Source organism: Balaenoptera musculus, chromosome 3, assembly GCF_009873245.2.
Source record: "Balaenoptera musculus isolate JJ_BM4_2016_0621 chromosome 3, mBalMus1.pri.v3, whole genome shotgun sequence".
In the NCBI taxonomy this organism is placed as follows: domain Eukaryota; kingdom Metazoa; phylum Chordata; class Mammalia; order Artiodactyla; family Balaenopteridae; genus Balaenoptera; species Balaenoptera musculus.
In genome coordinates this window covers 28,592,178-28,620,028 of record NC_045787.1, presented here as the reverse complement: position 1 = coordinate 28,620,028, position 27,851 = coordinate 28,592,178, and the positions used below count along the sequence as shown (strand labels likewise).

The following is a 27,851-nucleotide window of genomic DNA, read 5'->3' as shown; positions in this document are numbered from 1 at the left end:
TTTGTTTCCCTTACTCAGTTTCCTGAAAACACTGGTGTAGCTTAGGTTGTAGTTCTTGGGTAGATAATATTTTTGCCACATGTGCAATGAGTGTAGTGTATGCAATATGAGTATTTATCAAATTAAAGAACATGATCTGGAGTACTGCCAGAGAGCCTTCTAACAGAGCCTCACTCCTTTCAAATCTTCCAGACACAGGAACCAGAATGGTCTATCCAAAGTGAACATCTGGCCCCTTTACTCCTCTGCTTAGAGCCCCTCAGAAGCTCCCTATAACCTATAGAGTCACCCAGGGAATTCGTTAGAATGCAGGTACCTGAACCTTATTCTCATCCCCCTCAATATAAAGATTCAGTTTGTGGAGAACTCCCAGACTCTGCCTCTCTGAACCATACCCTTCAGGTTGCTGACGCTTTGTCCAGGGCTTTGCATTTTTAACAAGCTCTCCATGTTTGCAAGTGGTCCCCAGATCAGACTTCGAGAAACAGTATTGTAGGTGAACCTTTATTATCCTTAGTGTGCTAAAACAAGGCCTTTCATGAATTTACTCCTGTGCACCTGTTGAGCTTCATTTCTAATCAGTTCTTGTCTAGAACTTCATTTTCCATTGATTTCAAACTGCTTTAATTTCCATTAGATGTTGTGCTTATTTAATTACTTATGGATCAGTAGCACATTAAAATGGTTCAAAATGTGAACGATACGGAAGAGTATGCAATGAAAAGTCTTTTTCTTATTCCTGTCACCGGGCACTCAGTTTTTGTCCCTGGAAGTAACCAATGTTAATCAATTTCTTGTGTTTCCTTCCAGAAATAATATATACATACAAATCAACAGGGTGAAATATTCTTTTTCTTTATCCCATCCTTTTTTACTCAATGATAACATATTATTTAAGCTATTCTGCACCTTGTTCTTTTTTTAATAGTATGTATATAGTACTTATTGTGTGCAGATGCTTTAGTTTATTAAAATACACTGTGTAATGAATAATATTTGTGTTAATGAATCAAACTTTAAAATACTTAAAAGTGGACTTGCTGAGTCAGGAAGTATGTGGATTTGAAATTTTAATAGGTATTGCCAAATTGCTTCCCTTCGAGGCTGTGCCAGTGTATACCTTCACCAGCAATATATGAAGGTGCTTGTTTTTTCATAAACAGTTTAGCATATTTTGGGGTCTTTGCCAACCTGGTAGGTGAAAAATGGTATTTCAGGGTAGTTTGATTTGCATCCATCACTGTCTTTACCTTTGTAGCCCCTTTTGCTCTGAATGCTCCTCCATCCTTTAGCCAATTCCTGTTCTTGCTGTGAGGTGAAGCTTACACATTACTCTCACAGGAAGCCGTCCTTGGTAACCTTGCTGGGCCTCTCTCTGGCCACCAAGCTTATGTTAGGTATTCTTCACTGTATTTTCATAATACATATGTTTTTGAGCTTTCCATTTTAGTATATTATCTGTGGTTATTTTCTTCTCTGGAGTTGAGGACAAGGACTGTATCTTACTCATCATCCTCTCTGCCTTTCCATCCCCACTAGGTAAAGGTGGTGAAATGTTGCTGAATTTTAAAAAAAACATTTTTAGTTCTTTTCACCCTGAGGCTGCCAGTCCAGGGCCTTATTTCCGGCTGTCAGGCTTCCAAAAGATGTTAGTTGCTAAAAACTTAAGGTAGAGATTACTGATGTGAGTGCCCTGAAAGAGGTTTCATGGTTAAATATGTTTGATAAACATGAGCCTAAACAAAAGATGATTTTTATTTGACCATGAAATTTTTTTTGGGGGGGGTGCCTAAAATGTTTTTAATTCTGTGGAACACAACTTGGAAAATAGAGGCTTAAGGTATACTCCCGTAAATATTTGCAGTTAAATAGGAGACTCATAAAGATGTAAAAGGATTAAATATCACAGTAGCTGGAATTCACCGTTAACAGAATCATTGACCAATATGTTTTAGAGCCCTGATTTTCAACCTACACTATGTATCAGGCTTACCTGGGGGAGCCTGTAGCCAGCCATGAAGTTGTAAGTAACATAATTTTTTTTACTGTGATCAGTTTTTCTATATTTTTAATTATATGACTTAAGCTCTAAGTTAAGATATTATGCACATTAATATCTTCTCAGCTAGTAAAGTATAAGTTGACTTTATTTTAATATTGTTTTGTATCTTTAAAAAGTTACATCAGTAATATATTCTTTAGAATGTCTATTTTTTAGAAATTTTCTTTTCTTATTCACTATTGGTTTTGAAATTTATCTATGTTGATATATGTTAATTCATTTTAATTGCTGTATAGTATTCCATTGTTTGGATAATTAGGTTGTTTCCAGTTTTTCCACTATTTAAAAAAAATGCTGCAATTAAAAATACAAATAATTTTTCCATAAGCATTGAATAACTCCCTGATTCCCACTGTTCTCATGAGCACTTGGTAGACTTTAACATTTTTGCCAATGTGATGAGAGTGAAATTGTATCTTTTAATTTTAAGATACTTAAAGAATAAGGAAGAATTTATAGGTGAAGGGGAGAGAACAGTACTAGTAAGACAGTGGGAAAGGTCATCTTTTTGCCAGTAAAAAGAACTCAAACATTGGTGACTTTAATTCACAGTCAGAAAAATCTTACATCATGATGTACTCATATTTGAAATAGAAGATAACATGAAGCAGTTTACCCTTGTTACATGTAGTATAGTTTATTTTCTCTTTAATAATAATGCTGGTTGTGATCACTAGGTTGGTATGGTACCCATTCTAAGGGCAATTTGAAAATCATTGCTCAAGAGGAAGTATTATTGAGGCTAAACAGGTAAGTGGGCCTTATAAAGTTGTTAAATGCCATGGTTTTATCTCCTAGTGGTTTTCAGTCTTACCACAACCCTTGCTCAGCCCTACTCTCTTCCCCACAGGAGTGGAGGGATGGGTCAGCTTTTCTGAGACGTCACCATTCTGGGACTAGTATGAAAGCAGGCTTCTGGTGGGAGTGGTTAGATGACGAGGGGAATAGGAAATACTTTTTAAGGAAGAAACTCATTTAGAAATTCCAGAGGCAAGCTATTGCATGAGACCAGATAAGAGTTGATGTTGCCCAGAACTCAAGCAGTGGCAGCATGAATGTAAAGGACAGATTGGAGAAACAGTTTACAGGTATAATTATTGGACTTCACCATTGGCTGGCTGTGGAGATTGAGTGTGAAGGGAGAATTAAAGGTGACACCTGGGGTTTACTTTGTTGACTAGGTAAATGGAAGTATTATTGACTGTTATATGGGATTAAGAAAAGCAAATTAGAAAGGGGAATATATAATCAGATTTAGATGGTTTTGGGGAGAGGTACTTGATCTACCTGTGGGTGAATATAAAGGTAGGCATTTGAAAATTTGAGCCTGTAGCTCAAGAAACAAGCTTGCCCTAACAGTTTAATTTCATAGGTACTGGTGTATACTTGGTAGATCAAGTCCCTAGAGTGGGGAGATAACGAAAATGAAGTGGGAACGAATAAGCAAGCCAAGGAAGGTAACTTGAGCAATCCCAACATATACGGGAGTAGGTAAACAGAATTAAGGGGAGTGCAGAAGTAGGAATAAAACAGTGGGGAAAGTAAAGGTGGGAGTCTGAGATAAAGAATAAATGGAATAGAAATGATCCAAGATAAATACCAAATATAGCTGAAGAAATATTCAGGGTTCCCTGCACCTGGCCTGATCATACTAGGTAAGTAGTTTACTCTAGCTGTCAATTAGGTACCACTGATCCTTTTAAGGCAATTTTGAATGGTGCTTGGTGTACCATTTAGTTAAGTGTGTTCTTCTAAGAGTGCTTAAATTATGCCTAGTGAGTTTACATACCAAACTGTCATTGTCTCACAAGTTGGTGAGACTGTGTGTTAAATTTAATGCGTTAAATTTAAAAAGACATATTTTCTTCCCTTACTGGAGTACAAAATAGTAATGCTCATCTGACTAGTAAAACAAGTTTAAAAAATTTGTATTTGTAATAGATTCAGTTTTGGTCAAGTAAAAATGTCTGTGATACTTTAATAAAAGTGTTTGGACCGTTTAGAAAATAGCATGACTATCACCTCTGACCTTCAGGTGTGGTGAATTTCTGTCCCTTCAGAACCCTCTTTTTTTTCCTTTCATGCTGTGTTGTGTTTTAACCTCTGAGCCGCATGGGGAGAAGTGATCTTGGCTTTTGGAGATATTATAAGAAAATTCTATTGCTAATACTGAGTGTGTCTGTCTGTAGAGCTTTTAGATTCACACTGCTTTTTCCAAGTATCCTAGTGAATAATCATAAAAAAAAGTTGTTTTTTTTTTTTTTAATGCCGATAGGAACTAACAAGCTTTTGGGGAAAAAAAGGAAGAAAATATTAAGAACTTTGTTACTAATACCTAAGGTGTAGCATTGCAGAATTGAGATTGTATTCTAAATTTCAGTAATTTCTCTAATCTCTTAATTGTAAGACATTTTACAGAGAATTCACGTGTTCTTGTTTTTGTCTGATTGAAGTATGTTTTTAAATCTTTGAAGTGTTGTTATTTTCTGAGGGGGTAGCTAGAAATTCTTACTAGCCTTTGAATATTAAAAAAAAAACTTAAAAAAAACATGAGCCAGTTGAATAGTGATTTAAGACTTTCTAATTGATGCTTTTTATTAGTGATTTTTAAAAATGCCTTATCTCTTAGCTGCCTAGTTAGCCAGTACATGTTAATGCAGCTTGCTAGCCCAACCAGCTAGATTGTTTATGAAAATAATTAATGAAAGAACTTGTATTCTCTAAATAAATGTATCGAGCATGAGTTGTTAAAGAATTAGTTCACAAGAAGAAATGTGAGTGGGAATAAGAATTTATGAAGTGACATTTCTGCTCCGATATTAAGTATTGTAATGCTAAGTGAACTTTGTCTTTAGATTTGGAACTTCAGTGTTGCTAGCAAAACATATTAAAATCGTGGAAAACTTAGTTTTCTATTAGTTCTCTATAATGTTTCCCCCGCAAATTCAGACCTCCTTCACCATGTCAAACTGAAGTTTCATAAAACTCAGCTGCTGAGTAATCTTAATTTTCTGGAGTTTTCTGAGAGCCAGGAAGTAAGCACCAAAGCTCCTGAACCACCAGATTAGAATTAATAGTACCGATATGTAGGATTTATATTCTTTATTCCTGGGTACATGTTCTATATTGTCCAAGCCAAAAATGGGAACATAAGATAAAAATCTGGACAGTGAATTGAACTCTGAAGGCCAGTTACCCTTAAGTTTTATTTATAGCAGGTTAGAAGCAGTAAATTTGATGAAAATATTTTAATAGACTTTTCTACCTTTGAATGAGTTCTCACTGTCTGAGTTTTCAGTGCTGCATTTAATGCATTTGATTGAGCTCAGCTAATGTTTACCTGAACACAGTAGTAGGCACTCACATATCTGAATGAATAAATTTAATTTTTTAGATCTTAATTTCTAGCTATTCAGTGTTTACTCTTGAAATGGCTTCATGAGAGGTAATTATTGTAAAAAAATATTATAGTGTGGTAACTAATCTGCTAGAAAATCAGGGGCTTGATGTTGAGCAGGTTAGTTTGAGATGCCTGTTAGATATCCAGAGAAAGATGTCAGAGACGCAGTTGGGTACCTTCACCTGGAGCCCTAAAGATAGGCCAGGATTAGAGATGGCAATTAGGAGTCATCAGCATTAGCATACAAGATCTCTTTTAAAGCCTTGAAACTAGAGGTCCCCAGGGAGAGAGCAGAGAAGAAAATCACTGCGATCCATATTTACTGAAAGGTGGTTAGTGCAGTTTTAGTTAATCTATGGTTGGGTAATGGAAGTAATAATCTGAATATTAATGCTATGTTCATCCATATTTAGAAATGATACTCTTAGGATAGTTTTTCAACCCTGATTTTCATTGATTTGTTGATCAAAGTAAATGAACGATATCTAATTATTACCTTGCTTGCTGCTTTCCTTTAGAGAAAATATTCTTAACATTGGTTTGCTCTGTCTAAATATAATGAGGTTTATATCTAGGCCTTAAACTGTTGTACAGGCTGTCTCATTTAGTATATATGAGTTAACATCTGTGGATTAATTTTTTTTTTCTGTGTGTGGATTTCAGTTTATTTTTTTTCCCTTTAAAAAATTTTTATTGACGTATAGTTGATTTACAGTGTTGTGTTAGTTTCAGGTGTACAGCCAAGTGATTCAGTTTTATATATATATATATATACACACGCACATATATTTATATACATATATATATATATATAAAAATCGTTTTTAGATTCTTTTCCATTATAGGTTATTACAAGATATTTTGAGTATAGTTCCCAGTGCTGTACAGTAGGTCCTTGTTGGTTATCTATTTTAGATATAGTATTGTGTATATTTTAATTCCAACCTCCTAATTTATCCCTCCCCACGCCTTTCCCCTTTGGTAACTATAAGTTTGTCTTCTATGTCTGTGAGTCTATTTCCATTTTGTAAGTAAGTTCACTTGTATCATTTTTATTTTAGATTCCACATATAAGTGATATCATATATTTGTCTTTGTCTGACTTAGTTCACTTAGTATGATAATCTCTAGGTCCATCCATGTTGCTGCAAATGGCATTATTTCATTCTTTTTTATAGCTGAGTAATCTTCCACTGTGTATATATACCACATCTTCCTTATCCATTCATCTGTTGATGGACACTTAGGTTGCTTCCATGTCTTGGCTACTGTGGATAGTGCTGCTATGAACATTGGGGTGCATTTGTCTTTTCAAATTATAGTTTTCTCTGGATATATGTCCAGGAGTGGGATTGCTGGTTCATATGATAACTCTATTTTTAGTTTTTTAAGGAACCTCCATACCGTTCTCTATAGTGGCTGCACCAATTTATGTTCCCACCAACAGTGTAGGAGGATTCCCTTTTCTTCACACCCTCTCCAGCATTTATTATTTGTAGATGGACTGATTTTCAAATAGCCAAATGTGTCCTCAGCTCCTCTTCTGAAAAACATACGTTTCCCTGTAGATTATAGAGTGAGGACAACACTATTTTAAAAGTCTTAACCCATTATTCATAAACAAGATTGGGAAGGTAGGTATCAAAATATTAACACTAATTATCCCAAGGTAATAAGATTATATGTAGTTTTAACTTTTTGTGAATGTATCTTCCATGTTGTATTGTTTTTATAACCTTTTTAAAAAGAAAAATACATATTATTAAAAATACTATCTAAAAATTGGTTTTACTTTATAATTCGGTAAGTAATGATTTAAAACAAAAGAATATATTTAAGATTGTATTTTGGACAGGTACTTGAAAAACAGATTTTGTATCATAAAGAGGCAAGGCGTAAGGGAATTTGGAAAAGGAAAGAAAACATGCTTTTTTTTTCCTTCCAGTTTTATTGAGATGTAATTAATACACAGCACTGAATAAGTTTAAGGTGTACAGCATAATGATTTGACATACATACATCATGAAATGATTATCACAGTAAGTTTAGTGAACATCTGTCATCTCATATAAACATAAAATTAAGGAAATAGAAAATTTTTTTTTCTTGTGATGAGACCTCTTAGGATTTGCTCTCTTAACTTTCATATATAACATAGAGCAGTGCTAATTATAATTACCATGTTGTCCATTACATCTCTAATACTTATTTATCTTAAAACTTTGTACCTTTTGATTGCCTTCATCCAACTCCACGACCCTCCATCCCCTGCTTCTAGTAACCACAAATCTTACCTCTTTTTCTATGAGTGAGTTTGTTTTTGAAGTATAATTGATCTACAACGCTATGTTAGTTCCTGTTACAGAACATAGTGATTGGTATTTCTGTACATTTCAAAATGGTCACCACACGATCATTTCATACCTGTGACCCATTTATTTTGCAACTGTAAGTTTGTACCTATTAATCTCCCTCACCTATTCTTTCCTTCCCCCACCCCTCTCCCCTCTGGCAATCACCTGTTTGTTCTCTGTATCTATAACTGTTTCTGTTTTGTTATGTTTGTTCTTTTTTTTTTTTGATACCGCATATAAGTAAAATCATATAGTATTTGTCTTCCTCTGTCTGACTTAATTGGGTTAGCATAATAGTACCCTCTAGGTTCATCCATGCTGTCGCAAATGGCAAGATTTCATTCTTTTTTTTTCAAGGCTGGGTAGTATTCCATTGTGTATATATAGGCAGCATAGCTATGGGCCTTATTTTTGTATCCATTCAGCCACTCTGTGTCTTTTGATTGGAGCATTTAGTCCATTTACATTTAAAATAATTATGGATAGGTGTATACTTACTGCCATTTTGTTAATTTTGGGGGGTTATTTTGTAGTTCTTTTTTATTCCTTCTTTTCCTTTGTGATTTGATGACTGTCTTTAGTATTATCTTTGGATTCCTTTCCTTTTTGTGCATGTGAATCTATTGTTGATTTTTGGTTTGTGTTTACTGTGAGGTTTATATCTTGCAGTCTATATATACATGTGCCTATTTTAAGTTCAAACTCATTTTTGCTCTCCTCTCATGTTTACTGTTGGGCATCATGTTTTACATCTTTTTGCATATCTCTTACCTACTTATTGTGGATATAGATGATTTTACTATTTTTGTCTTTTAACCTTTTTACTAGCTTTGTACGTGGTTGATTTACTGCTTTTACTGTATATTTGCTTTTACCAATGAGCTTTTTCCTTTTGTAATTTTCATATTTCTAGTTGTGGCCTTTTTTTCCTCCTCTGCTTTGAGAAGTCCCTTTAACATTTGTTGTAAAACTGTCTTAGAGGTGCTGGATTCTTTTAGCTTTTGCTTGTCTGTAAAACTTTTGATCTCTCCATCAAATCTGAATGAAAGCCCTCCTGTGTATTTTTGGTTGTGGATTTTCCCTTTCTTAACTTTAAATGTATCATGCCACTCCCTTCTGGCCCACAGAGTATCTGCTGAAAAGTCAGCTGATAGCCTTATGGGAGTTCCCTTGTTCGTAACTTGTTGTTTTTCCTTTGCTGCTTTTAATATTCTCTCTTTATCTTTAATTTTTGCCATTTTAATTACAGTGTGTCTTGGTGTGGTCCTCTTTGGGTTAATCCTGTTTGGGACTCTCTGTGCTTCCTGGACCTGGATGTCTGTCCTTTCCCATGTTAGGGAAGTTTTCAGCTGTTATGTCTACAAATATGTTCTCTGCCCCTTTCTCTCTCTTTTCCTTCTGGGACCCGTATAATGTGAATGTTAGTATGCTTGATGTTGTCCCAGAGGTCTCTTAAACGATCCTCATTTCTTTTTATTTTTTTTTTCCCTTTTTCTGTTCAGCTTCAGTGATTTCCACTACTATATCTTTCATCTTTCTGATCCATTCCTTTATGTCATCTAATATAATGTTGATTCCTTCTAGTGTATTTTTCATTTCAGTTATTGTGTTCTTCTCTGTTCGGTTCATCTTTATATTTTCTAACTCTTTGTTAAAAACTTCTAACTTCTCACCCTTTTCATTTCATCTTCTCCAGAGTTCTTTGAACAACTTTATGATCATTACCTTGATCTCTTTATCAGGTTTAGATTGCCTATCTCCACTTCACTTAGTTCTTCTGGGGTTTTATCTTGTTCATTTATTCGGTACGTATTCCTCTGTTGCTTCGTTGTTCCTAATTTGCTGTTTTTATTTCTGTGTATTTGGTAGGTTGGTTATGTTTTTCCAACCTGGAAGAAGCAGCCTTTTTTAGGAGATGTCCTTTGCATGCCAGCAGCACACTCTGCTCTGGTCACCAGACCTGTGTGCTCTAGGGGTGCCCCCTGCGTGGGCTGCATGGGCCCTCGTGTGATGGGCTAACTACTGTGGGTGGTCTGGAAGGCGTGGCTGGCCCCAGGTCTGGTTGGTTGTCAGGCCCTGCCTTGCGTGGTGGCTGCCAGCTGCTGTTGGGTGGGGCTGGGTCGCGAGGCTGCTGGCTGTGGGGCCCTGGGGCTCCTTGCGTTGGTGGGCAGAGCTGGGTTCTGGAGTAGGTGGTTACGGGGCCAGGGGCCCCGGGTCTAGTCTCGGCCTGCCGATGGGTAGGGCTGGTTCTCGACATGACTGGCTGTGGGGTTGGGGGTGTCTCAAAGCTGGTAGGAGGGGCCGGATCCTGGGGCAGTTGGTTGAGAGGCCCAAGGTGCCCCAGAGCTGGTGTTGGCGCACTGGTGGGTGGGGCTGGGGTCAAGAGGATCCCCAGGCTGGTGCCTTCCCACTGGTGGGTGAGGCCAGGTCCTGGGGTTAGTGCCATCCCACTGGTGGATGCAGGCGGTCCTGGAGTCTCTGGCTGCAGGGCCCTGGAGGTCTTGGAGTCGGTATTTCAGCCCACCGGTGGCCAGGGCCAGGGCCCAGGGGGTCCTGGGACTGGTGCCTACCCACTGGTGGGTGAGGCTGGCCCCCAGACTGTTGCAGCCCCACTGGTGGGCAGAGCCGGGTCCTGGGGTCTCTGGTTGCAGGGCCCCGGGGGTCCCAGGGCTAGTGTAAGCATACTGGTGTGTGGGCTGGGTCTTGGGCCCTCTGGTGGACAGGGCTGGGTCCTGGGGTGTCTGTGGCCTCGGGGTCTTAAGGCAGCAGACCTGTGGGTTCACATCCTGGCAGTAAAAAGCTAGAAGGAGGATTCCAAAATGGTGCTTGCCATTGCCAGCATCCTCGTGGTAGAACAAGCTTCCCAAAATGACTGTCACCAGTCTGCGTCCCCAGGGTGAGCTCTAGTTGCCTCTTGTCTCTTCAGGAGCCTCTCCAGGATCAGCAGATGGGTCTGACCCAGGCTTTTTTCAAATTACTGCTTCTGCCCTGGGTCCTGGAGCGTGTGAGATTTTGTGTGTGCCCTTTAGGAGTGGAGTCTCTATTCCCCAAAGCCCCGGCTCTCCTGAAAGTAAGCCCTGCTGGCCTTCAAAGCCAAATGTTCTGGGGACTCGTCTTCCCAATGCAGAGCCACTGGGCTGGAGAGCCAGTGTGGGGCTCCAACCCCTTGCTCCTTGGGAGGAACCTCCGCAATTGTAAATTATTTCCCCCCGTTTGTGGGTTGCCCACCCAGGGGTATGGGTATTGACTATACTGCATCTCTGAACCTCTTACCTGTCTCGTTGTGGTTCTCTTTTATATCTTCAGTTGTAGATGATCTTTTCTGCTAGTCTTCTGGTTTTTTTCTTGAATAGTTTCTCTGTAAGTAGTTGTAATTTTGTTGTATGCGGAAAATAACATGCTTTTTAATTCTAGCATTCACTCTAGTGGACATATTTCCTACTTGATGATTAAATGGATGTTTCTAAACTTCTCCCTCAACATTTTACTTTATGGATTATTTAGAAGACATGTACTTTAAAAGAATATTAATGATAAGATAGTGACATTATAAAATATTCTAAATGACTAGGAAAAATAATCCTTGAAGGCTGTACGTCTTTATATGTAAAAGTTATCCATTCTCAAGCAGCTAACAAGCCATTTGTTTGGATTGTGTAAATTCCAAATAGAGTTCATAAATCTGAATACAAGAGAGCTGAAAATCCAAGTAGAACAAAGGTCATCTAACTGCCTTCTAAAATACTAGTTCATCTGTGGTCTTCAGTAGCCATGTGCAGTATGTTAAAAATCCATTCAGGAAAAAAAAGCACTCAAGCTATAAAACATGAGATTTTTGAGATCCCGTTGACCACATGATTCAGGAAACTTACTGCTGTATTTGGTATTAAAACCAAGTTATGATTTTCTGGAACCAGACTTTCTAATTAAGTTTATACTTGTAGGTTTCACAGATAGTCATTAAAATGTATCTTCAAAAAAAAAAAAAAACCCATTCTGTTTTATATAGGGCTTTTTAAAGAAATATAATATGTAATATATATTATGTAATAAGGCAAAACTTGTTTTATTTTGATATAGCTTGCATTGAAAGGCTCTAGCTACAGTGGACTGCTTGAACGACATCATATTCACACCAAAAATGTAGAGCACATTCTTGATAGTTTACGGTAAGTCTGTGGGATCAGGTCTTGAGTGGGACTTGCAATTTTTATTTTTACTAGCAGCTAATACTTAGATTTTTAGTAAAGATGGCCATTATAGAATCATTTTAAGAAAATTATATCATGGCTAATGGACCTGATATTATAGTGTTTTTAAGGAAATTTTTATTGTACTCTGAAAATTTCACAGATTTTCAGTTATTATTTGGTCTGCCCAAGAAGTGCCTTTTCTACAAAGAGTTAATTTTGTACACAGCAGGCTTCAACTGTAGTGCAGTGTTTTATTTCTTAAACAGAATAGTGGATTATGTAGGTGTTCATTATAATAGTCTTTGAATGTCTAAAAATTATAAGTACAGAAACTTCAGTTAATTAGGGGCTAAATGAGTCAGCAAATAAGTTTCTGTGTATGCAAGAGAATCAGTGTGAGAACACGCAAATTAGAAAGTATTTTAATCACTTTCAGTGTCTGGCACTCAATATTTGTTGAATTTAAAATAACAGCTATTCACTTTTATAATTTAAAAAATTGTCTCTCGAGGTGTTAGTCTTCTAGGCCGTTTTGTATTAGCATCAGAAAGAGTAGAGAAAAGGAAATGCAATTGTAACTAATCAATATTGCTATTCATCAAGGACTTTAAGAGATGTTTTTAAAGCACATGGCGATTTGGGATAGTGTTTATTCATATGCTTCCTATAGTTAATAGTTAATTGGTTGTTGTGGTTAAGTGAAAATGAAGCTGACCTTACAAAGCTAAACATAAATTTGTTTATAAAACAAACTTGTTTATTTATTTTAAATCTCTATTGTAATAATCTGCCTCTCAAAAAACATACTCCTTTATGTTAGTGGAAATTTTATACACGCTTTACTTTTTTTATCTTAGGAATGAGGGGATTGAGGTTCGTCTCGTAAAGAGGAGAGAATATGATGAAGAAACTGTTCGATGGGCAGATGCTGTCATAGCTGCAGGAGGTAATAGTTTTGCAGAGGTAAAGGTGCTGGAATATGGAAATGCTCTTTAATAATCATATTGCCAAATACCCTGTGGTCTAGCTGTGATGAAGCTTTCAGAGTCCTACCATAAGACAAATTTTTGGATTTTTAAGATCAGGTTTTAAAAGATGTGCTTTATACAACATTTTACTTTTCTAGTGAACGATGTTACTGTGAGGTTCTGTGCATGTATTTCTGTGTGTATATTTAAAGTGTGTATTTAACTTTAAGTATGATTCAAAGGATTATTTATAACTATTTTGGTTTAGTTATGGCAGCCTTTAAAAAAAAGTTGAGTTTAAGAATTTAATGAGATTAGATAAATTCCATCCCTCTTTGGCCCCAATATACTTACACTTAACACTTGTTTTTTCCTGAGCTTTATTATTATGTTAGTGACTAAACCTTTACATTTTTTTTGGAGAGAAAAATCCAAAGCTGGACACTTTTGTTGGATGTATTCTCATCAAAATAATTTATGAATTGGGACTGATGTTATGCGAGAGGGAAAGAGGATTGGTTAATAGAAGTGATAGGGTTAGAATAACGGTTCCCAGTTGGAGGCTACTGCTGGCATCCAGTGGGTGGCCAGGGATACTGCTCGCCACCCTACAAAGTTCAGGACAGCCCTCACAGCAAAGAATTATCTGGCCTGAAGTGTCCATCTTGCCACTGTTGAGAAATTCTGGATTAGAGTGGGAGAGATAATACAGAGGGATAGTGGGTAGGAAGGAGTAGACTGTGGCAGCCAACAGGATGGGGTACGGGTGGGATTATTAAAAGAACTAGTGTTCAAAATGTTGTTAAAAACTAGTTTTGTAACAAGTCTGGTTATGTCTTATGTCCTTTAGGTGATGGCACAATGCTTTTGGCAGCAAGTAAAGTCTTGGACAGACTTAAACCAGTTATTGGAGTAAACACTGACCCAGAACGGTAAGGAGAAACTTTTTTGTGCTTTGCTTTGCATAGTACCTATCTATGATAAATCTTAAATTTGGAAGCTCCTTATCCTGTTGGTACAGGGTGTTTTCTATGGTGCATGCTGTGTAAGTGGAAACATCACCGTTCCTGGCTATCGTGAATGTTAGAACCATGTTCCAAAATCATTTCAGTGATGAAATTTAGGCATGTAGAATTGATCTCTACCTTTAGTAGATTTCTCTTCCTTGTCGTTATTTTCAAGGACATTGCTCTCTTCTTTAGCTTAGGCATGAGAAATATACGCATTTAGCTGGCGTTGGTGGCAGAAAATTATGATATGGGATGGACAAGTTCTCACATTTGACTTCCCGGGTAGTTTGGGAGTAATATCTGTGGGAGAATAGACTTGAGCCCTTGACCCGGGTGAGTACTGGTGACTTCGGTGTTGCTGGATGGCTGAGTTAATGATGTCCCATCTTCTGCCCTTCCTTCTGGCTCTCATCTACATTCCTGAATATGCCTCCACTGATTTCCTGGGTGACTTCGTTGACTTAATAAATAGACCAAACCCTATTATCACTTTTTTTTCCTTTCCTAAGCTTCACTGACATTTATCCTCATTCTGTTCCAGCCACCCACAGCCATGATCATACTTGGACTTTGTCATCACCTAGAATTTCCCCACCTCTCAAATCACCCTGACCATAGCTGCCTACCTTAATAGCAGTCCTACTTCCTCAATTCTAGTAAATCTGCCCTTTGACTTTCGGTGTGTTGATCCCCTCTATTTTTTTTTCTTAATTCTCCCTTACTTCATTCACTTTCCTGACAAATTTCTTTAATATTTTGTACCATTATGTTTCTGCTCAATCATGGGTGAGTCTTTTCTACTCCTCTCTGTGCTGTCTCCAGAATAACTGATGAACATCTGTCGTTTTAACTTAGATGCTGGTGACTCCAGAATCTGTATATCCAACACTGATCTTGCTTCTACTCTTACCCTATAGTCTCTTCTCCCCACTGCAGCCACAGTGATTGTTTTATAAAAGTTTGATATATTATGTGACCTCTGCTCAAAGTCTTACTGTGGTTCCCCATCAAACTCAGAATAAAATCTAATTTTTACTATGACTGGGGTGACCAACTCATCCTCATCCTGGTTTGCTTCGGACTTTCTCAGTTTAACACCGACAGTCCTATGTCCTGGGAAAATTGTCAGTCTCAGGCAAACTGGGACAGTTGGTCCCCTTCACTGTGACATTCAAGACTCTACATTATCTGGCCCCTGACTATTCTGTGTCCTTATGTCCTATCATTTTCCCTTTCTTCATGCTATTCTAGCCATACTGACCTCCACTTGCATGTATCCGGTGGCATTAAAAATGTAACATGTCTACAGATGAACTTATCTCCTTCCCCCCACCCATACTTGATAAATGGAATCATAATGGGTGCTGAAGCTGTGATGACCCATCCCTCACCGCCTTCCCTCACTCCCTTCGTCGTATTGGTCTGGGGATTTAGTTCTAAGTTTTAGGGATCTTACCTTTGAGTCCATCTCTTGCCCTCCTCACTGTATTTAAACATAGCTTTATAGTTTGGGGTTTAAATTACTGTAGTAACTTCCAGTCTTGCTCTTTCCAACCCATTCTTTATACTTTGCCTTAATAGTCTTTCCAAAGTACAAATTTGATTGTATCCACTCCTTAATTGAAGTCTTTCAGGGTTTCCTTATGACCTTCAGGTTATATTGCAAATTCCGTAGCATAGTATATATGATCTTTCACCATCTGTTGCCTATCTGCTTTTCTAGTTTCATCTATCCTCATTTACCTGTAGGCACTATACATTCTTCAGCTTAAAAAAAAGACTGATGCCTCTCTAGGAACATTCTAGGATCCTTCCTAAAGTCTGTTCTTTGGGGTTTTTTTAATTGTATTTTTTTCACAGTTTTATTGAGATATAATTGACATACAGCACTGTATAAGTTTAAGGTGTACAGCATAATGACTTGACTTACATGTGTTGTGAAATGATTACCACAATAAGTTTAGTTAACATCTGTCAACTCATATAGCTGGAAAAAAAAAAAAAAAAAGGAGGGGAAAGTTTTTTTTCCTTATGATGAGAACTCTTAGGATCTACTCTTTTAATAACTTTCAAATGTACCGTACACCAGTGTTAACTATAGCCATCATGTGGTACATTACATCCCCAGTACTTAACTTATCTTATAGATGGAAGTTTATACCTTTTGACCACCTTCATTCAGTCCCCTCTCCCCTAACCTCTGAAGGTTGTTCTTAAGTGCAGTGTAATGTATGAGCATCCTAATGTCATGATTGAAGGCTCACATATGGGAGTTTTTGCTCTGGTGAGGAGCTTTGTTGATATCAAGAAAGAGTTTGAAAGAGTAAGTGAAAGAGTTCTCCAGATGTCCATGTGCTTTTCATGCCTTTGTTTGTGCTTTTGCCTAGTGTGCCCTTACGACACTTACTCAATTGTGTAGTTCTTTTTCATTCAAGACTGGTACCTCTCCTGGGCTCTGACTATGATTCCTTGTACAGAGAGCACTTATCTCTTCATATTATTTTCTGCTTGATTGTTTGTCTCTTCCATGAGACTATAAATTCCTTGAGTATAGGACTTAATTTCTCTATTGCTAGCATTTTAATTGCCTTTAGTATTTGTGCACGTGTATTTTAGAACTTTGCAATGACATATTTTTACATCATTAAAGTAAGAGATTCTTTAGTGATCATATTTTATACAGTTTGTTGAAATATATTTTCCTTTAAAAGCTGGCTTAATACTCATTAGCCTGTGGGGATTTTGAAACTGGTAAGCAACAGGTGTTGCTTCTCTAATTTCTGCCTAAAATGATGTGTTCTAGAAGTCCTCTGGTTTTTCTTTTTGCCTCCAGGCAGAAATGAATTAAGCACCTGGCTTGTTCCATAATTCAGGTTGCCTAAATTCTTTTTCTTAAGCACTGAGGTGTCTCACAATCCTTAAATAAGCCCAGAAGTTAATGTTCAACTTAAGTTTCTTCTTTTCTGTAGTAGTTGTCAAATGCAGCATAACAAATCATCCCAAAACTTAGAGGCTTAAAACAATAATAATCATTTATTATCTCTCATGGTTTCTGTGTGTCAGGAATCCAGGAAGAGCTTGGCCGGGTGGTTTTAACTTGGGATCTCTCATGAGGTTATAGTCAGATGTCAGCTGGGGCTGCAGGCATCCGAAGGTTTGACTTGGGGTGGAGGATCTACTTCTAAGATGGCTCACTTGTGGACTCATCTAAATTAAATATACAATTCCGGTTTTCTCTTTTGTATTCTGTATTCACTCTACTGACCCCTGTAAATAATTATGACATTTAAATGCTTAATGATCAAAATGGGATGGAGGGCATGTGATAGCCAACCTCCAAGGTAGCCTCTTAGTATTTACACCTTTATGTGGTTCCCTTCCCACTTCTGTATTCAATCAGGGCCGGCCTGTGGGACCAATAGAATATGGAATAACGTGTGTGAATTCCAAGGCTAGGTCATAAATGGTATTGCAACTTCTGTATTGGTCTCTTGGATTGCTCATTCTGGAGTAAGTCGGCCACCATGATGTGAGGATACCAGAGCCGCCCTGTGGGGAGGCTCGCATGGAGAGACTTGAGGCCTCTTGCCAACAGCTAGCACCAGTGAGTAAGCCACAATGAAACTGAATCCTCCAGGTCAGGTCTAGATTCTTCTCTCTAGAGTGTTTTAGACCTGCAGTTGACCTCCATAGGTATTCTATCAAATGTTGATTATCTTTTATAATCTTAGCACTGTAGAGAAGTATTGCAGTAAATATAAAAATTTTTAAAATTTAGTCCCCTGCCTAAGTTTCTTAACCGCAATGTTGACCCTCTCAGATAAATTGATTAGTCACAACTTTGTAAAAGCCTTTTTCTCTGCTCTTCACATTTATGTTAATTTACAGTTATTATTAAGGGTTTGTTTTGCCAGGCCTACTCTCAACATTTCCTTCAAGATTGAAGCATCATATAAATGATGATGATTGAACTTTCTGGACACCTTTCCTCACATTAGGTGCCATATCCTCTCATCTTCCTGTATCAACCTATAGGCAATCTTAACACTTTGTAATTTGCAATTTTAAAAAAAATTTGTCTTCCACGTAAAGCTGTTAACTCCTTGAAGGAGCTCATCCTTATATATTTTTTGAATAAATGAAGGGTTACATTAGATTAAGCTGTGAGTTCTCTTTTGGTTAAGAGAACATCTTAAATACATTTAAAAGGGATTTATGGTTCAAAAAACTTTCACATAAATAGTTTGATTCCTCAGAATAACCTTTTAGATTAGTGGTTTTATGGCCCTTTTAGAGATGAGGAAGCTGATGCTAAAGTGACTTGCCCAAAGTTATAGTTAAAGAATTTAAAGGTAAGATGCAAATACCACTATAACATTAGATAATTTTACAGGGAAATCAATCAGTGGCAAATTCGCTGTTATTTTTAGTTTTACTGTAATGTGGAAACTTAAGTTGTATTATGGCATTAAACCTGGATTTAAAGTACTATTTCTATTTGGTCTTTTTTTTGTTCTTGTTGAAAGTATAGACAATTTGTGGCAAAATGAATTATAGAAGTAGAAATTCAAAAAATTTCATATCTGATTTTTGTAGTTTAGTGATACCTTTTGAATTAAGTACTTTTTTTTCTTCTTCCCTTTACACCACGCAAATTCCTTTTAAAATAAAGGTCTGAGGGTCATTTATGTCTTCCTGTTCGATACACGCATTCCTTCCCAGAAGCCTTACAGAAGTTCTACCGTGGTGAGTTCAGGTAGGAATTTCTTACTATTGCTCTATCATTATCTTATTAAGATAATATTATTATTATTATTATATAATTATATTATTATTGTGTGCCATTAAAAATGCTGTTAAACAGAACAAATTAGATAATATTTGGATTAGTCCATAGCTGTAACAGTAGCCATAAAAAATAATACATTAGCTGAGTCACAACCACATCTAACTTCCCTTTTTCCAGCCCGACCGGAACTGTATGGAGAAACCCTGCCAAGTGCCACTTGGCCTGTAATGTAATTGCAATTAGAGGTTTTTCTCCTTCAGTGAGATAGAGGCCATTTCTCTACTTTAACCTCGTTACATGTTTTTAGCAGTTTGGTAGAAAGATGATTAAAACTGTTGGTGAAAAATTAAATGTTCAAATTCTCTGAGATTTTATTTTTTTTATCCTCATCTCCCGTCCAGAATGACTGAGGGTTAGATTTACTCTAACCATGCTGAGATTCCTGGTATCTCTGTCTTACATGTTAGGTATTTCTTAAGCAGTGGAGATGTTTTTTCATATTTCTTTCACTTAATTTGTTCAGTGGTCAGACTGCCCTGAAAAGAGAAGGGTGGAAGGAGGAGCTGAGTTGAGGTTGGCCGACTAATTAGAGAGAGCCAAGTTGGACTACTTTTCTTTCCCTGACTTAGCCTAGATTTTAAAGTTTGAGAAAACTTTTTTTCTCTAGGTATTTGTGAAATTGTATTAAATCTTCTTGACTTCTGGAATCATTTTTTTTTAATTTATTTATTTTATTTATCTTTGGCTGTGTTGGGTCTTCATTGCTGCGCGCGGGCTTTCTCTAGTTGCAGCGAGCGGGGGCTACTCTTCGTTGCGGTGCGTGGGCTTCTCATTGCGGTGGCTTCTCTTGTTGCGGAGCACGGCCTCTAGGCATGCGGGCTTCAGTAGTTGCAGCATGCAGGCTCAGTAGTTGTGACACGCGGTCTCTAGAGCACAGGCTCAGTAGTTGCAGCGCACAGGCTTAGTTGCTCCACGGCATGAGGAATATTCCTGGACCAGGGCTCGAACCCGTGTCCCCTGCATTGGCAGGCAGATTCTTAACCACTGCACCACCAGGGAAGTCCCTGGAATCATTTTTTTTAGTAACGATTCCAGTTTCTAGTCATTTCAGAAGTTTAGCACCTTCACAAATGACTAATATACTCCAAGTAGGAGTATATTTTTGTATACTTACCTAGTAGAATCTGTGCCATTGGCTTTTTCATATGTTAGTTTTTGATTTTGAAATTAAACCTGATTCTTGTTTTCTTTACTTTTACCAAAAAGTCATTTAAGTTTTAGGTGTAATCTTAAGTGTTATAATATTTGTTATTGATCTCTTATTGTAAAAAACAGAAAAACATTATTACAGAATTTCAGGGAAGGGATTTTTTTTATCTAATCTGACCACCTTAACATAATAGTGTTTTAATTTCAGAATGCTTTCTTTTTTATATATGTGTTATACTTTTTGATGAGCAAAACACAACTATTAGCTAAGTATATAGGATTTAATGAATACTTGATAAAGAGTTTGACTTTAATTCAAGTTATTTGGGAGGTTTTATACAAATACATTAGATATTTCCATTACAGTAGAAAAGAGAAATAAACATCTAAATCTGTCTTTGATCAGGAACCTGTGGGTTTTAGGTGTTTCTGGTATAATAAATTCATGGAATAACTAGTTTTTCAATATGAATTTTTTAATTTGGAGAAATTATAATGTCTAATCCTTTGTTTAATTTATTCTATTTTAATATAATTTGCTTTTCCTTCACTCTTCTAAGATGGTTGTGGAGGCAGCGAATCAGGTTATACCTTGAAGGGACTGGCATCAACCCTGTTCCTGTGGACCTTCACGAACAGCAGCTAAGTTTGAATCAGCATAGTAGAGCCTTCAACATTGAGAGAGTTCATGACGAAAGTAGGTAGATTGGGAATTAAGTGTGTTTGGGGCAATATGTAATTTATAGTTCCTTTGATCTCTAATTTCTAGAAGTAATAATTTATAATTAACTTATTTGGGGATTTCGGTGCCACTGACAACACTTAAGGAAGTGCAGTGAACTACTTGAGTTGTAAAATTTATTATGATTAGATTCTGAAATAACAAATATAGCATATTTCCATGTGAAATTTTTTCTAGGGTGGGTTTGAAAACTCACTGATTAGGGCAGGACTATAAAATGTCCAAGAGGATAGTTAATACTTAGGGAAAGATTCTTGGCCTTAATCTTTGAAATGTCAGAAAGAAAAAAGAAAGTGGTAGAAAGAAGATGAACTAATCTGTGGAAGATTTCATAATAATTATACATTTATATATTTACATTTAATTATATTTCCCATGGTTCTAGTTATTGATTAGAATCTTTTTGTTAGGAAATTTTCGCATCCCAGCTTTAAGATTTGCATTTCAAATACTTGTGTAAGATGCTAAGAGAATATTAGCATAATGTGATATGCAGGTTTATTGTTGTGTTAAGATGAATGCTCAGTTTTGAGCTAATTTGTGGATTATAATTTAGCGATATTTTCCCACTTTTTCCAGTAACTGTAAGACTTTTATGATGCAAGAAGATCCCAAGAGATATCCTAAATGTCTGTGGACTGTATAAAAGGATATTTTTTCCTCCTGCGTTTCATTTCTTGGCTAAACTTATCAGCAAAAGCTATCTTTACATATCTGCTTTCTGTCTTTGTTTCTGTCTTTTCATGGTATCTTGATGTTTACTTATGTTTATTTTTTTTTTCAGAGTTTTTCATGCTGATTTATAGCTTTATAGGTTAACATGTTCCTAAACTGAGTTAATGCCATGTTTAAAAGATGCTTCTTCTTCCCCGGGAAAAAAAAATCATTTGATTTTTTGAAAGTTTTTAAGTAATTATTTTAAAAATCTAGACATCTTTCAAGTAATTCATAAGCATATGATTTCTTATTATCATTTTTGAAATATTGCAGTAAATATTAAGATTAAAAAAATTTTTTTTAAGATATTAAAATCTTAGCTAGAAATTTTACTTTATACCTCACCAAAAGAAGTTATTGCTGTCTCCAAAAGATGTTCAGGATTTGGTTTTTTTCACCAACAGCATTATAGGAAAGATGTAGATTGGTATTTAAAGATTCATTGCTCAGATTCCTATCTCAGATTCACTGTTTTTAGTTTATAAGCTAAATTAATATATCATATATGAAACAAAATTACATATAAACTTAGTAATATTCAGGATGTTCCTATCTCATTAGTGTTAGTTCTAGAAAAAGAACAGAAATTGTTCAAAATAAAATATATATAAGAAAATTTCTCAAAACTTAGGCACCAGTTTTTGAATGTAAGGACCCACAAAGTACTTAATATAGTCAGTGGTAAGAGGTCCCACACCAAGGTATGTCAGAATACTAGGGATAAAGCAAACCTCTTGCAAGCTTCCAGAAAGGAAGTGATGGTGGTGTTGGTGGTGATTGTTGTTGGAACAGGTTATTTGATATATAAAGAATCTGGAATCAGAGTAGTTTCAGATTTCTCAATAATAACCCTGGAAATTACTTTACTTGTATTAATTATTAATATTGTTATTAGCAATTATATAACATTTACAATGTCTAGGCACTATTTTAGTGGGCTTGTTAGAGGGTTTTTTGGGTTTTTTTTTTTTTTATAAAAGAGCTTTATTTTCTGAGAAAAATTTAGAAGGATTTCAAGGTATAACTCATATTTGCTATTTAAATTCTCTTCAAGTTGGCAGGGAACATTTCCTAGGAAGCTGCCATTTTGGATTTTTGAATATAGGAGTAGGTTTGAGATTGTAAATATACCACCATGTTTGATCCCTGATCGCTTTCTAATTTAGAACAAAAGATTACAGAGAAAAACAATCCTAGTTGTTTTTTTTTAAACAGCTTGCAAAAGGGATGATATAACTTTTAAGCAAATAAAATTTTCTACCTAGTGTTATCTATCCTTAACTAGGTTATATTTGTATGCAAGTTAATGAAGAAGAATTCATTTTTATTACCTTTATACCTTCAAGGGAAGGTAGGGTTGATTTATTAGTTATTTTTTTAAAAACTTTTAATCACATAAACTAGTAACTTTCTTATTTGCAAGCCTGGTTGTATTAATTCGGATAAGTGAATTGATTTGATAAACAATCCCATAATCTCAGTGGCTTAACATACTGAAGGTCTATTTAGAGCTCAGCTCACTGTCCAAGGGGTGTTCAGGCAACCTCTGAACAATGGCTCCTACCATCTTCTAAGGCCTCTGAGTCTTCTGTTGGGTCCTCTGTAGCTTGTGGGGAGAAGAAGACAGTGAGAGCATGGAGGATGCTTAGGGAAGTTTTAGGAGCCAGGCCTTTTCACTACTTTTGCTCATATTCTGTTGGCTATTACTAGTCCCATGGGTATACCCAATGCGAGTAGACCTGGAAACATAGTCTAACAGTCTGACAGTGTGAGGGAATTGCACAGGGTTGCAGCCTCTGTCACTAGTATAACAATTCTATACTTAAAAATACAAATTAATAATTAATTTTGTAATGCATTCTCTTGGATAGAAAATTGTTAATTGGTATTGAGTCCATCTTATCATGTCCTGTTGAAGCAAGTTGTAAATGAACAGTTCATGATTAGATATTGTTTGGTAGTCAATTAGCATGAAAGAAAATATAAGCAGAATTAAGATGATTAATGAGACTCGAAGCAATTTTATGTTTTCTCTTCCTTCTTTGATAAAAGATTTCAAGTGAAATTCAGCAAGCACACATAATAAAAGTGCAATACAGAAAGGAAAATTAGGATGAGGAAAAACGGGTATAGAGATTAAAAAGTCAAGACCATATAAAATAAAAATATATGGTTACAGTTTGATGGTGAGATTTCAGATTTATTAGTAATATTTAGTGAGTACTTACTGTTAGTTGAGCATTTGCAGAAAATCTGTGGGGAGATGTAAAACATTCCATTAGTGATTTACCCTATGCAAAGAAAAATAATTTAAACAATAAATTTTAACTTTTTACATTGGTAAAACTTGTCAGATATGAAAATGTGAATATTATCTAGTACCAAATTAAGAGTTTCAAAAGTTAGGTTTTGCAGTCTGAAGTACAATCAAATTTGATTAAACACAGCAAATTTTCTATATACCTTTTTGTGTCACGTTCTTTCTACTATATTAATGAGATTTAGCTGATAATGTTAACCCATTACATAATTTAGTCAAATAAGTTTTCAAAGGTTCCTTGGTATTGTAACAACAGCTTATAATTGAAAGAATAGTTGGGCCACTTTAGGCAGTTATAATCCAAAAGATATGAGGTACATGTAATTAACATTCAATAAATATAAACAAATAGGCTACAAGTCAGAGGAGAATAATAGATTGGTGGTTGTGTTGGTGACAGTGGTGGAAAGTTTTATTAGTGTATTAAGTGTCTAATGTGTATTAGATATCTATACACATTACCCCGAAACATAGAATCTTAAAACGTAACAAATTACCCCAGAATTGAGCATCTTAAAACAAAATATTTATGATTTCACAGAGATTGTGAAGGTCAAGAATCCAAGAGTGGCTTAGCTTGTTAGTTTGAGTTTAGGGTCTCTCAGGAGGTGACAGTCAAGCTGTTGGCCGGGACAGCAGTATCTGAAGACAAGACTGTACTGGAAGATATGCGTCACAACTCATCACATGGTTGTTAGCTTCGGTTCCTCACTATGTTGGCTTCTCCATTGGACTGCTTATGAAATATCTTCCCCCAGAGCAAGTGATCTGAGAGAGAGTGACCAAGGTAGAAGCCAGGGTGTCTTTTTTAACCAAAGCACAGAAGGGACGTACCGTCACTTCTGCCATATGTTGGTCACATAGACTAATCCTGGTGTGATGTGAGAGGGAGAGTTGTACAAGAATGTGAATACCAGGAGGCAGGAATCACTGGGGACCATCTTAGAGGCTAGCTGCTGCCACAGCTGAGGTGGACTTTTAAGCTTTGACTAAGGAAAAAAATGTGGAGGAGACAGAAAAGGGAACTTGTTCCATAGTGCTTGCCCAGCAGGAGATACTTGGGTGCAGTGAATCTGCTATTGGTGACATTGAGAGGAAGGGCCTGGCATTTCCATTTGGAGACTGGTAAAAGATAAAAAGTAAGAGAGACCATTTGAAGGTGACAATCACAAGTTTGATCCAGAAAGCAGTGGGAATTCTTTGGAGGATTTTGCGTGATGGAGTGATGTTTAAGTAATCATCAAGGAAGATTACTTAAGCTATGCATACAACCTTATAGAGTAAAAAATAGATGACATTTTTTTAGGAGTCATAAAAGGAGATGTGGCTCTGTTCCTCCAGTGCTGCCATTGCTAAAAATCACTCTTGAGGTTTTCTATTTGAAAAAATAATCTGATTTTTAACATAACTGATTTGGTTTCCTATGTGAGCCATTCATGTAATTTGCTGCTTAAATCCAGAATGGCTCTCCTTTGGAAGTACTTGATCATTTCTACTTCTGAAGCTTCCAGAGTAAAACTAAGTCAAGTGTGACCACATGAATCTTATGCTATGGATAAATATATTTTATCACTCTTGAAAAATTGTTTCAAGAAGACCTCAGGTTTATTTTGGAGAGACAGGGGCTTCATTGCTTCATAATGTTTAGATGATTTTGTGGGTCTGTATTATGAATACTTTAAATATGATTGAATTTATATGTTAATAATGTTAAGGTATAGACACTATTAAGACAAATATGAATATATTAATGTTTTATAAAATTTATATGATAAAATTTCTAAAGTTTAAGGAGCTGTCTTGGATTTTTTTTCCATTACCTTCAGGGTTTGAGGCTTCTGGACCCCAGCTTTTGCCAGTGAGAGCGCTAAATGAAGTCTTCATTGGAGAGAGTCTATCATCCAGGTACTTTTAAACCTGTGATCTTGAGTTTGAAATTTAATATTTTAGTAATTTTTAAGCTATTTATTTCTACAACCTAAGATTTGTGAATGATTAATACTGTATAAGTAAGAGAAATGAATTATTTAATGAAATATTTCCAAACCTTTGTACATGTTAATACATGTTAAGAGGAAAGAAGGTGTTATTACCAAAAAATTTGTGAAACCCTAGGTTAAACAAAGTTATTCAGATTTCTTTACTGCAGTATTTCTCAGAGCCTTTAATCTATCATATAGGTGCTTTATAAATGTTTAAGAGAATGATATATAGGCATACATTTGCAATTGATATAAAACATTGATCTTATAGACAGTCCATATTAAAATTGCCCTACTGACTGTCTTAATGTTTTTTAATGCTGATTTATTTGTTTGCTTGTTTTGGTCCAGGATGCAGTTAAGGAGAACACATTTGGCTATCATGGCCCTTTAGATTTAATTAAGAACAGTTCTTATCCCCACCCCTGTTTTGTCATCTATGATTTTAACATTTTTGAATGGTCTAAGCCAATTGGTTTGCAGAATATTCCTTTTTTTAGATTTGTATGATTTTTTTTTCTTCTCTGCACGATAAGATTCAGAATAAGCATTTTTGGCAAGTATACTACATAGGTAATATTGATCCTTCTTAGTGCAACATCATAAAGCAAGTGTATTGACAGCTTAAGATTTGTAACCATTATTACCAAAAATTAAGGTTAGTGAAGTTCTTTACTAGGAATATAAAAATACAGTATTTTATTACTGATAAAATCTATTTTGTGAGTGTTGAATATAATTTAGGCTTAAATTGTCAGTAGAATTTTTTTGCAAAAATTTTTTTGTGTGACACCAGTTACCAGTTATAAAGTGACTGCCATAATATAAAGTTAATTTAACTCTTGGTAGTATGTTAGAACTTTCCTTCTCATTTTTGTTGATGTAAGTGAATTAGGGGTGGAAGATAGAGATGAATCTATATCCTACTTTCCTGCTTCCAGAACCATGTGACCCTTTGAAGGTCACGTAATTGATTCCCTAGTTTACCGAGAGTTTCATATATTCTGAAATTCTCTTTATTATAAGTCATATCCTTTTATAGGAAGTTTAATTATGATGAGAAAAATTTGTCTTAAAAAGCCACATTTTAGCCAATAACTTAACTGAGGTAGGTAGTACTGAAGAGAACAAAGCCTTGATTCAACAGAATGATTTGAATGATGTTTTTGAGTTGTAATTATTTTGATTAATATAATTTTAAATTTATGCAATAAAATACATTGTGCACCCACTAGGGATATAAAGATGAATAAGGTAAAGATAGTGGTATCTCACATAAAGGTAGTAAAATACATAATTTAAAAATTATTAAGAGTAAAATGTATTCTTCAAAGAAATCAAATAAAAATATATTACTTAAAGAACTTTAAAATATGGTAAAATGTAAAGATGTATTTAATATAGTAAGACTTATGCAGCAACGGAAAAACTTTGTGTATAGCATATCAAGTTTGAAACAGCATGGAAATGAGTAATGGATACATTTGTGTCATAAGAGAGAAGGAAGAGAATGTAACTCTAATTAGTGATATAATCTAGTCATTATTGCTAAAGAGGCAGAAGAGAACAACAACTTCAAAATGAGATTGGAGGAGGTCTGCATTAAAATAAATAGATGACAAAGGTAAAGATGTTTTGTGAGTTTATGCTTAATTCTAGGGAAGCCATTTAATGGCTTACATTATTCTGTTTGTATTATTTTTAAAGGTCATAACTTCTGAGAGCTTCTACTAGTGTTGCTTTATGATTTGTACTTACTAAAAAATAACTTATAAAAGGAGGAAAATTGGGGTCAATTGATAGATTTTTTGGAAATTCAGTGAAGTCCCATTAGGAGGTTTTAGATTGAATGCTTTTATTTTTTTGTGGTGGTTGTGGTTTGGTTGGTTTACCCCGATGTCTGATGCTTGTTCTTTTTGTGATCTTAGATGCTTCACCTGATATCTTTACTAAGATAAGGGCAGCAATGGGTTGGCTTCTGATGCTACTGAAAAAGATTTAACTACCGGAAATGTTAGAACTTATTTGTAAAGATTCTATGACATAGACCCTTAGGCAGAAAGGAAATGAACACTTATTGGATGCCTGCTATGTGTCAGGCACTG

General features: G+C 35.8%; 2 protein-coding genes across 3 annotated transcripts in view; one reads left to right on the top strand and one right to left on the bottom strand.

Moving 5' to 3' along the window:
* The window catches only part of NADK2 (NAD kinase 2, mitochondrial), a 45,628-nt gene that overhangs the window by 3,292 nt on the left and 14,485 nt on the right, over positions 1–27,851 (top strand). For both annotated transcript variants that reach the window (XM_036846845.1, XM_036846844.1), the window contains exons 2-7: positions 11,897–11,985; positions 12,867–12,955; positions 13,828–13,909; positions 18,660–18,743; positions 20,546–20,682; positions 25,591–25,669. In XM_036846845.1, the coding sequence (XP_036702740.1) occupies positions 11,897–11,985; positions 12,867–12,955; positions 13,828–13,909; positions 18,660–18,743; positions 20,546–20,682; positions 25,591–25,669 (560 nt within the window). The remainder of the gene's footprint in view (positions 1–11,896; positions 11,986–12,866; positions 12,956–13,827; positions 13,910–18,659; positions 18,744–20,545; positions 20,683–25,590; positions 25,670–27,851) is intronic.
* SKP2 (S-phase kinase associated protein 2) overlaps positions 20,691–27,851 on the bottom strand; it is a 60,276-nt gene continuing 53,115 nt past the window's right edge. Inside the window, exons 10-11 of the mRNA XM_036846848.1 lie at positions 23,673–23,697; positions 20,691–23,050 (exon numbers count right to left, since the gene is read on the bottom strand). Coding sequence (XP_036702743.1) covers positions 23,015–23,050; positions 23,673–23,697 — 61 coding nt within the window. The 3' untranslated portion in view covers positions 20,691–23,014. The remainder of the gene's footprint in view (positions 23,051–23,672; positions 23,698–27,851) is intronic.